General features: G+C 43.2%; 1 protein-coding gene across 1 annotated transcript; it reads right to left on the bottom strand.

Annotated features, from left to right (window-relative positions):
• Nucleotides 1-388: 388 nt before the first annotated feature.
• On the bottom strand, nucleotides 389-6,062 carry LOC146176701 (uncharacterized). Its single transcript, XM_084581362.1, is given in 4 exon segments — nucleotides 389-628; nucleotides 5,774-5,961; nucleotides 5,964-5,987; nucleotides 5,990-6,062. Coding segments are annotated over 4 exon segments (525 nt in total).
• Nucleotides 6,063-11,959: the final 5,897 nt, after the last annotated feature.

The raw sequence follows: 11,959 nt of genomic DNA, 5'->3' as shown, positions 1-11,959 counted from the left end.
TTTACACATTACTTTATGCCCTGAGTCTATAAACAACGTTAATAAAAATATTAGTAATAAATATTTTGCATCGTTCTAAGGTTTTATACTTTAGAAAATCGTTCAAACGCCCTTGTTCTACACATGAACACCTTCATAGTGGCCTTAAATTATCCGTTTTTACGGCCCTTTAACTGTCACACGCAAGGAGGACACATCCGAACAATCGTATTTGTACGCAGTTGGTTTATTTGAGAATCCAGGAAAGAGCAGTTAAAGAAAAAACGCTCTAGTAAGCGAACCAGCAAGTTTATATTTGTGATAAAGCGACAGCCACTGCGATCCGGCGTAGCGGGGAGATAAAGAAGGGGAGTGCGTGTTTTCGTTTCTCCCTTACTCGAAGCGAAGCTCAGTTTGGAAAACCTGATATCTCCTCGAGAACGTTTCGAAGTCTCCAGGTGAGCGCGTTCAGCCAAAACTCTCTAGGAAGCTTTGGGAAAAGGTCGAAGCACACTCTGACACCTTTCCCCAGTACATCTCCGACACCTTGCAGATACACGTGCACAAGTTCTATGGAAACCGGTGTTGGTCCACTGTGGTGGATCAGCATAAAGCCGATACCATTTGAATCATCACTGGCGTCGACAACCTATAAAACTAATGAAGGACAGTGAGCGCTTTAACTTAGGTGGAAAAACATCCCTTTTCCGCGGAAAGAGTGCTTTCGTCAGCGTTAGTGGCACCTTAATGTTCTTTTGTTTTTGTTTTTAAGTTTCGTCTCAACATCGCACAAATCAGTGCATTTCATCCTAATTAAATCATTTTTCCGGCAGTTTCCCCAATGCTGGAATTATTTACACTGCAGTTTCACTTCAGAAACTCGCGTATGTTAATGTAAATGGTTTATGACAGCATTCAACGGAAGGTGGATGCAGTGCGTGCTGAGAAATGAAACCTCCCGCCACCAATGAGGAATATGGTGAAGGAATTAAGCAATGAAACGGCGCTTTTATTTGTGCAGGCTCTTAGTGCACCTCAAATGCCACTTTTGTGCACAGTGCATTGGAAGATCCATCATAGGTATAAACCAGTATGTATGCTAGCCTTCGTGAGGGTTTAAATTAAGCAGCTTCTACAAACCTCACGGTTTGTTCAAGCATAGTCCATATTGCTTCCCAAACAAGCAACAGATAATGGCTTCAAATCAAAAGGAAGCAGCCATAGTTTTGTGAGACATATGTTAATATTCATCTCAAAGAAAACCATTTTGCCGTTAGTGTGTTTCACATAACATCTGTAATTTTTTTCTTCTTTTAGCGTGAAAGTGCGACCTAAATTGTCGCTACCCTGAAACTGCTCTGTATGTAACATAACCACTTTAAGGTAACTGTCATTTCATAAAAGTACGTATTGTACGAGTGTAATTGCCGCCTTTCTATACAACTCTTACTATGTTGTGATTCTCGTTAAGCGCCCCTTGCTTTCACAAACATGGTAGCGTAAATAAATAGTACTTTGAACGCATTTACAACCGTCTGAAAAAGAGTGACGAGTGACACTTTTTCATTAAAAAAAAACACCTATGATCATTTACAAGTGGCTATGGAAGTAGCGAAGGATCATATATTTTTACACTAATGAGAAATGACTCGCATACAAAGTCTTCTTTCGCAAGTTTGTTTAATTATATTTATCAAGGTTGTTACATATTCCTCTTCTTGATGATCAAATTACTCTAGCAAAAAAAAAAAAAAGAAAGTTTAAAATACCAATAAAGAATTTGACAGCGTAAATTGATAAGAAATATTTGCAGCTGTGTGGATAAGAAAGAATTTATCTTAAAGACGCATTCAACAGTTAGTGATCTTGCTTGACGTGAATGAACTAGCCAGTAGCTAAAGCTGGTATTCGGTTTCGCCACCAAGCCTGACACGCTAGTGGTGAGCTTCATGCTTGGCTGTGTCTTTTCACAGCTGATACCATCGTTCCCTATCGCAAGCAAGTTTGTCAGCAGCCGTAGATGACTCCTAAGCGGTTGCCGCTTGAGTGCTGCGAAACTTATTGTAACATGCTTCAAACGTTACTTCTTGTTTACATGCAAGAATCGATGTGCACGCTATAATACAGCTCATTAGCTACGCCGAAGACATCCGGGAAGGTCGGCGGTGGCGTCATGCCAGCTGCGACAATGAACAGCCTTCGAGTCGATTGCACTCAGGCTCCCGGGGTGTGGTAAGGGCGAAATAAGAGAGGGCCCACGTGGCCAATTAACTTCTTCCTGTTTGCAAACACTGCGACGTCACGAAGTGAAAGTGGGTGAATGCGCCTCCCTCCCCCTCCTCAAAATCTACTTGGTGGACAGAAATGTCTGTTCCCTATACCTGCTTTGCGGATCGTCGTGGAGCTGTCCGACGATGTACAGTTTTGTCTCAAATTGTGAATCAAACGTGTTTAAATCAAGCATAAGTACGCGGCAAACAACGGTTTGCAACACACTAGCGAGTCGTACCTGCACAAATAATAGCGAGTGCTCGGCAAACGTGCACATCTCTGATAGTTTTTGTGTTCCTATAGAGCAGGCGTGGTTTGTAATAAGGAGGCCTCAACATTCTACCAATCGTTTGAAATGTATACGCCGTACGCATAAACGAAGCTATTGCAGATCACTATCTAAATCGGCTATATTTCTTTTCCTCACAACGCCCTTCCCAAAAGAAACTTTAATTAAGCACCACGAAGTGTGGCCAGTCGGGAGTTGAGAGCAGCCTACATACGAACCGTGCTTGACTTGACTGGGGAATCTTCTATCAAGAAACGACACTTGTAGTTTAAATTATGTTCGGTTTCCAAAGAGAACTGCTTGACTAAGAGACTCCTCTGTTATAAAGTGACATTCTTATTTTTGATTGTTTGCCAGACGTAATTCAGGCGTGTTATATAATCTATGAAGGTGCGGGCATTCTACATCCGCTGATAACAAATTCACATAAGTGGGACGCTGGACAGGGCTACAATAAAATTACTTCAGGATTACGCCTCCCGTATATTGCACCACCCAGCGTGAGTACAAACACAGAACAATGAGTGCAGTGCACATTGGTAGAGCCAATAGCATAAAAACTTATGCAATGAGAATGCATAGATAAAATAATATATATGTAGAACCCACTGGACTTCAAGAGCGCGCTTGAATGCTGCCAGCAAAATCGATTTTCGACGAGAAACCACAGCGCTCGTAAGCGATATGTTAAAGACAGCCTTCACGCTATGCTGCTGCGTATCAGTGATCATGCTGCTGAAATGACTTCAGTAACCGTCTCGAGGCAGAAGCTAGCCTCTTGAACGTAATCCGTTGCACTACCTGATGAACGAAAAGTTCTTAGAAGGCTGCCAGCAATCGCATACCGTCCGGGTCTCTGAGTGCAAGTTCGATCGCTATTCCAGTGCGATTCTTCCAAGAGGACAATAAAGCAAACGTTGAGTTGTCTCGTTTACTGAAAATATGCGAATGGTTCAGTATGCTCTTAAGACTCTGGCTGAAATTAAGCTCAATCAATTTCTGAACACGCATGTAGTCTGTCGCTTCGTTCTTTGCGTTTCTCTAAAGCTTACTTTCTTCCTTCTTCAAAGTTGAAGAAAGGCTTGTGTTCATCCAGTTCGATCAAGTGTCGCATTCGACCACGCAACAACAAAGCCGTATTTAGAAAATAGTGCAAACAGCTTCCTCATCAAGCCTAACCGTTCCACCGCGCCACCTCACCCGCCAGACCGAACAACCTGACTTTGAGAATTTCTCCCTCTAAAAGACATAGAAGGCAACTAATTGGCATTATATGTAAAACGTATTACATACCATCTTTGTGAGCTCGGGTGCAAGACAACCCAAAACATGCATTATAGCGCAATGAGCCCAGAATTCACAGACGATACGGCACTGCACGTATGTTTTTCGTTTATTAGAATCTCTTATCTACCCATGGCAACCACATAAACATCGGACTCTCTTCTGGCCAAGAACAGCATGGGAATATTCCTGTCTCCGATATGTCAGTTACCCGCCGCTGTACATAGCAAGTCGCAGCTAGGTGTCCCATGTAACAACTTTGGCAGGTCGTTGTGCGGGCAGCCTGCTTTTCATACTAACGAGACTCTCACAAAATCGCATATAAGTTGCTAAAGTGAAAAAGGAACAGACATGTAGGCCCTTCAGTTCATGTAAAGAAAGGGTTGAATGAAGGGTATGCAAACATAGCTGTTGAAAGGACAGGGGCACACAGAGACTTGAAGGCACTCAAAATTCGAAATACAGAAAGTGCAGTTGCAAACTTGACACAAAGTTACCTGTTGTAGCAGATCTGAGTAAGGCTAACGTCACTCGCTCTAACCTAATCTGCGCATGACCCAATACGTCAGCACACTGTATATATACGCCTTCTTATCGGGAATAAAATTTGTTCATCACCCGACGCGGGGCCGTGCACTTGGTGGCAGCGGTGCCCATTCACTATGTCCGCCCCGTCGACGCTGCTCCCGGCCCCGAAACCATTGGTTACCTCGGAAGACGCATGGACTGCATGGAAAACATGGAAAAGTGAGTTCATGCTATTTTCTACGGCCACCCAGTTAAGGAATCAGCCTAACAAAGTGCAAGCAGCAACGTTACTTGTAACAATCGGAGGAGACGGAAGAAAACCTTATAGCACTTTCAAATTCGACAACGAAGAGGACAAGAACAACGTCGACATTTTGCTTAAAAGGTTTGAGGAATTCTACAAACCAACGACGAATTTGACATTGCATGAGTTCCGCTTCGGATCGAGAGACCAAAAGCAAGGGGAACCTTTTCACTACTGCCTGACAGACCTAAGGCTGCTAGCAAAGAACTGCTACTTCGAAGATGTGCAAGACCGCTTGCTCCGCAGCGGCCTTATCCTGGGAGTGCAGGACAAGTGTTTACAGCAAAAGCTTGTAGCCGAAAACCCGTCGTATGAGAAGACAGTCGCAATATGCCGAGCCCACGAGCAAGGGAAGGAACAATTTAAGGAAATCAGCGAAGGCACCGAAACAGCAGGCAACGCAGTAGTCCATGCAGTCGGCCCACGAAAGTGACCTTGTAGTCGTTGTGGTTATTTCACTCATTGTGGAGTAACATGCCCGGCCCAAGGGAAGGTCTGCACAAAGTGCGGCGGGCGTAATCACTTCGCCCAAGCATGCAAAGCATCTGCGCCCCGTCATAACACAGGTTCGAAAAAGGAACTGCGCGAACTGCAAGGCGCGGATGACGGTTATTTCATTTTACAAACTTTGACCGTCAGCGCTGTAGCCTCAGACCAATTGAGCGCGACAGTTGACATTGAAGGACGCCCATTCACATGCAAGCTGGACACAGGAGCGAACTGCTGTGTAATCTCGAGTAAGGATGTCTGCAAGCTGCCGAACAAGCCTTACTCAGATCTGTACACCTTTCACTGTGTGTTTTCAGAGAGGCAGCACAATTAAGCAAAAAACATATATTAAAATTATAGATTCTTGCAGAACAGTCGGTAATGCAGACAGCGCTCATCACAGTGTATGATTCTAAAACTATTTAACACCACGCGTTCTTGATGAAATGTACCATTGGGCTACCGTCAATTTTTTTTTCACCTTGCCTCATATTGAACACACACACTGGGTCTAATAATTCAGTTTCTAAGCTTATTCTCGGCTTTAATGCATCTTAGCCTGGGTCATCAATTACGTGTTCAGACTTACTAAATAGAGCGGGCGCTTCCTTTCTAATGCAAGGATTTACCTTTAAAGTGACAGTAACCCTGGCTGAGGAGTATGTGGACAGTTTGCCCTGCTGTCCGGCGCAAGTCCTCCATGGTGTGAAGACCTGTATGGCCTCATCAATGGCGGCCATGTCCACTTTAACAAGTCTCGAACCGTTGTGGCAGTAGCCCAGTGCGAGACTATATTGCTTCACCTTGTCTAGCCCCGGTAGACGACCGTTCCAAAGAAAACTTAGGGATTACCTCCTCGGGCTTTTGATATAGCAGTGCGTAATGTGCAGACAGCTGGCCGACAATGTCGTCTACCATTTTATCCAGATCTAAGGCGTCGAAATCGGATCCCCCTGTGCATACCTATCACCCGTTTCTCACTTCAATGTTGAACAACGAATAAAACACGGCACTGCATACTAGGCAAATACAAAAAGATGTGCTTTAATAAATATCGATGCTATCATGCAAATACCGCCTAGGAAATATTATTGCCGGACAAAAGTTCATTTAGTTCCTAGATATAATACCATTGCATAACAACCGATTTAACTTTTCCCTCAGAACATGTTTTTTAGATCAATATCTATCGTGTTAGGAAAGTTTTATTGCTTCCAATACATTTTCAAATGTAGTATGTATAGAATGCGAAGAGTCTAAAAACAGCATTTTGATATTACACGGCACAAAAAGTACAGAAAAAGATGCTAAATTTACTGGTGGTTCATTTCAAACAAATGCAAGAAGGGTTTCAGGCTGGAATATATAGCCCAGTCACAAGCACTTCTTGCAAACCTGCAAGCGAATAATTAGACAAGAAACTAGAACTATTTGCCAGTCTTGTCATCGCGTTTCTGAAAAATAATAAAGAGGTAATAAACACAGCGTCTGTGCACATTAGAGTCGCCTAAATATTCGAGTAAGCCAATGTGTAAACAGCAATATTTATCCCTCCTAGTGTTTTAATACTCCCAGTAGTATTCTTGTACGTGGACTACAGTAAACGATGTCAGTTCACTATATCCCAAAGTCTGTGTTTGTTCGATGAGCCAGGGCGCTGTCAAGGTTCTAATAATTTTACGCCTTATGAGCTACTTTGCGATGTTTCGGCTTTGGAATAGCGAAGACAGTCGTCAAGGCCAGAAGCAGCAGGGTTGCTGCAATTGCAACCTTTATCTTCCCGAATTCGCTGCAAAGAGCATGCCATAAAACAGCTATAATTCACATCAGGGATTCTTGCCTGCGTACTCTAACCAAAAACTTGCTTTATCTCGACCTCTGTCATGTTGGCTGCAATTGCGCTTATGTTGTGAGGAAACACGAACCACGACAGGACGGAAGACGAGCTGTGGACAGGACGAGCTTTAAAGTCGGTGTTCTTTATTCTTCACGACAGTGCCCTGCCAACTGGCCCTGAACTCCTTTTTGTTAAATCTTTGATTTTTTACGTGCAAAAAACAATCCACCCTTCGCGTGACTAGAAATGGCATGACAGCATTTAATGACACTGATTCTGCAATCACCTTCACGCAGGGAACAACAAGCTGCTCAGCATTTTGGGTGCGTTGGGAGCATGAAGGAAACGAGTTAGGGTCTTCTATAACTACACTCGGTTTTAGGATCTCATAAAACTTCCAGCGATTGATAAATGTGGAAGTTCGCAACCGTGTAAATTAAAATATCATATCTCGTCTATTAACAGTAATGTCATATGAACATAGATAACGTGACACTAAATGTATAGCTATTTGTAGGCAGCTCACTTCAGCAAAAAACAATTATATGCTTCAAATCAATCACTGCTCCGTGCGTCCTTCTTTTAGTAAAATGAGCATGAAAAGCTCTGCTATTTTTAGTTTAAGTGCACGGCAGAATATTTCAGGATGCAAGTTCCCTGCCCATTCCGAGATAAGTGCATAAACTTGGAAATCATTTTGTTTGAAATTCATAGTTAGTGCATCTCCGTGTACGTTCAAGCAAAACCCGTTACAAGGGCTTTCATCATTTTTATGGCCCGAGCGTATGGACGCGTATGGAAAAACGAAAGACAGAAAAAGGCGCATTAAAGGATAGCTTTGGAATAATTTAGACCACATCAGGATCTTAACGTAAAATGGTATGGCACAGCACACGGACTGCCTTTGTGGCACTCCCCTGATGGGATTGGGTCAGGTAGGTCACCACCATTTGCGGCGGGGGGCAGCAAGCCACCGAATTTTTATCGGTTGTAGGCCGTCATTGCACCCGCCACCGCTTCGGTGGTGGACGACGGCTGTTGTTGCGGCGCGCGTCTTTCTCTCCTCTCTTCCTTTTCTTTCTTGTTCTTTTTCTCTTCTGCCTGCACGAGGCATCAGAGGTGGCTAAGCTACAGGGCAAGTAGCAGGCCCGTGCATTTTCTTTTCCTTCTTCCTACAGCCACAACAATTCCACTATAAAACCGTAGCGCGGGAGCAAGCGACAAGCACAGTAAAGCAAAGGCTGTCCTACGTATGCTTTGTAGCGGCTAGTGCGGTATAAGCCTCTTCTGTACATGGTTTCTTTCTTAAGTCTGATACAAGAGAAGAAATAGAAATTTTTTTTATTCGCCGATATCTCGTGTTCCACATTGTAGAGCGGGAGAAAGAAGTGGCTGAGCAGTATCGAAGAGCGCTGAACAAGGGTTGAGGGGGAGCCGCAGATCACAAGCCGAGCCAAAGTTTCGACTAGGGATTTGTCTTCGCCCCAAACGGAGACAAGTCCCCTTATCAGAACTTTGACACGGCTTGCAACTGAGGCTCCACCCCCCACCCCTCCCCAACACTGGTTCAGTGATGTTTTTTGTTGTTCTACATATGGTATACTGAAGCACTCACTAATATCATTTGCTACAATTTTCTTTACAAAAAACAGAAACATTTACAGCGCCCTCTTAATACCATAAGTATACACACGCAGGCCGTCTCTACCATTTGCTCTTGAGGGCGAACGGGCATGCCAAGAAGCTGTCAAGGAACGTCTTCTCATGTTTCTCACACATGCAGTAGCCAGTGAAGCTTCTCTTTGGCGCTCTTGATATTTATATCTCTCAAAGGACGCGCAGCAACAGTTCAAAGGTTTTCAAACAACAGTCTCAACAGGAAGGTTCAGCCACTGCATAACGCCACCTTTCCTCTTGTTCTACTAACCCCTTGCAAGCCAATAAGAGCTCTGTTTAAAATAATGATACAATTAACTTTGCCCTCTGGTACACAAAAAAGCGTGAGCTAGTTCCTTGCGCGATTCGTCGTCCAAAACTAGCACTTCTTTACATTCATCTACTAAAACTCTGGTAATACCTTTTTAAAGCCACTTTCCTACTTTTCTAAGCTCTAATGAAATTATGGATGGCACCTAAAAGGCAACAACGGTCATGACCTCAAATATCAAAGGCGATGCTGTCTATACAAAATTGAAGAAATAAAGACGATATGGAGTCAAATTCTTGCAATTCACAATCTCATCATTAAAAGGAAGATGGTGGCATGGAATGAGTGCCGCTAACAAAGTTCAAGCTCTGCCTGTAATGAAGGCCTGCAGGCCTGCTCAATATAGATGTGTGTATTTTCCTTCTTGCGCTAGTATTCAGAGCATCCCATACCTACATATAGCGTTGCAGTAAATTGATTATATTTCGACTCATACTCAAGTCGCGCACGTGTAATTTCATTCTAAGGATTTTCCGCATGGTACTCCATAAATCTTTGCCGGCACCTCAGTGACAGGCTCTATATAACTCCTCAGCGTCTATAGTTCAAGGCGCACCTACTTCGTCTGTAGAAGTGTAAGCAGGTCTAACTTTCGCCTTATTAAACATATCTTGTGGTCACCAACAGTGGGAAACAAACCTCTGCAGCCTTAACTCTCCATTCGGACAGCATTGCCATGGCTGTTCATGGCAGGCCAATGTTTAGTACTTTACGTCGCAGAAGTTTCCTTCAAACAGAAGAAGCCGCTACCTGACCAGAGGGCGTGAAACACTAAGGGCACAGTGCCAAGCCCCTTTCGCTATTGAGCGTCGGAGCAGCAACGCATCCCTTGGCAATCCGTGTCGCTTGGTGAGTGAGATGGCAAACCTGTTTCTTCCAGTTACACAATCTCTCCTCTTAATGACTGAGTGAAGCTTCCGCACGCCCCCCCCTTGAAACATCCCAAGCGTGGCGATTTCAAGGCTGTTTATTCTGACAGCCGTGCGAAGAATGCAGTTTATCTCAATATTGTGTCAATCACTGCCTTAAGATGTTCTTAAATATCATTTTATACCCCATGCAATAGATTTTATCTTAGTTCACAACACGTATTTGCATTCGGCTAGCTGGTATGGAGTTTAGATAGAGAAACGTGACACGGAAACTTAGAAGGCGGAATAGAGAAAAAAGCAAAAGGCCGTCCTCGAAAAAAAAAGCTTAAGTCTAATGACTGTTTCCAGTCATTAGACTAAAGCTAATTATGATACAGTAACAATTAACTAGGTAGCCGGCACGAACTGTTCCACACAAAGGTGGGGGCCAATATTCTTTGAAGAATTTCATATTTACAAACAGTATTTACATGGTCTCGCGGTGCAGGTAGAGTTCGACACTTTCTCGGTGGGTTTCAATGTGCCGCTGTTCCTTTGAGTACGCTTAAAACTGCAAAACCATTTTGGTGCCGATGCTGGTCAAGTTTATTTTGCTTCCCTCTATGCGAGGTTTGTTGAGAAAGACACAAATCTTTGTACAACTGATATTAGGGTCTAATTATGTTATGTGAAAAAATTCTAAAGCTGATAAGCTCCACATCATGTATTTTGATACCCCTTTCTCCTTTTCGCTTCGTGTAGAGAGGAATATTATATAGTGCACAAGCTCCTCTTGTCCAATATACCTTCATTTGAATAGCCTGATATTGCTTTATGTTTTCATCCGCTGCTCTGAGACCTCCGACATTTTTTTTTTATGCGCGTTCCTTTGCAGCCTAAAAATTGCTGACCAGATGAGACACAACGCATATTGTGATCCGGCATTGGGTTTTCAATATTTATATGCATTGGCAAGGAAAGTGTCGGTGATGTGTACGCCTGGCCGAGCAACTGGAACAGTGTCGAGGTTATTGTAATCGCAGGTGCAAATAGCACACTGATCAGTGCTGTATTGTTTTGTCTTCCGCATTCTCCGCATCAATGAAGCATCGTTTCAATTGAAGATACGCCTTGTTAAATGACATTCCGCAGTTACATCAGTGCCTTGCAGCTTTGCTGGTGGCAAAAAACAAAAATATTTGCATAATTTGTTTAGCTTTGCTGTGCACCTGTAGTGCATCTGTAAAAATATGGATATACAGGAGTCGCATATTATTAAGAAAAACGACATATCGGAGACGACCCAGGCAAGCAAAAGCTTCGGTAAATCCAGATAAAGCCGGCCATGATTTACGGAAGTAGAATCAACTTTTTATAGAAAGAATACCACAGCTTGCTCAAAATTATAAGTGTAATATCGCGCTTACCAGAGCGGAAAGAAAGATGGAACAGTTCTGGGCATTCCAGCAATAGGTATTCAATAAAAAATACGCTTATATATTTGGTTATATCTTGCTTCAAGGATACCTTTTACAGAGGCGAGAATTATAGGCTGCTGTGTGGCAGTGGCAGAATGGCCTTCGTATTGAGAGCATTGGTCCGTTTTTAAATTGTGCCGGCTCAGATAGTATAATCAGCATTGTGCTTTATGTTTTTGCTCGATTACAAAAAGGCCCCTGGCACAAAAATGTGATCATAAACGTTTTTGTTCTCTGTGTGCAACCTTCTTTTAATTTTCATATACAGCTATAAGCGCTACTGGTCCGAATAACAGATGTACTAGAAATTACCATATGGCAAGTGTCCAGCAGCATAGTTAAGTGCTTAAAGCAGCCTCCATTCGAGTATGAGCCCACCTGTAACAGTGCACATTGACGACTGGGGGAGTAAGCCTATTCATTGGGGCTGCCTTATTCCAGCGTTCAGGGAACTGCCTCACGGTGAACCCAGTATGTGAGATTCTCATAGCCGTTATATATTTACTCCTCTAAGGTTATTCATTGCTAATTTTGTCATACCTTTGTCCTCATAAACTAATTTTGCCACATTTTGCTCTCCTTTGACCACCATTAACTGATGTGATGACTTTGAGTATGTTCACATTTCGCTACTGCCTGACTAAAAGTGATAGCAAAGGTAT

Source organism: Amblyomma maculatum, chromosome 10 (assembly GCF_055883805.1).
Source record: "Amblyomma maculatum isolate TAMU_Amacu chromosome 10, ASM5588380v1, whole genome shotgun sequence".
In the NCBI taxonomy this organism is placed as follows: domain Eukaryota; kingdom Metazoa; phylum Arthropoda; class Arachnida; order Ixodida; family Ixodidae; genus Amblyomma; species Amblyomma maculatum.
The sequence above is the reverse complement of the archived record's forward strand: the minus strand, read 5'-3'. Positions and strand labels throughout refer to the sequence as shown.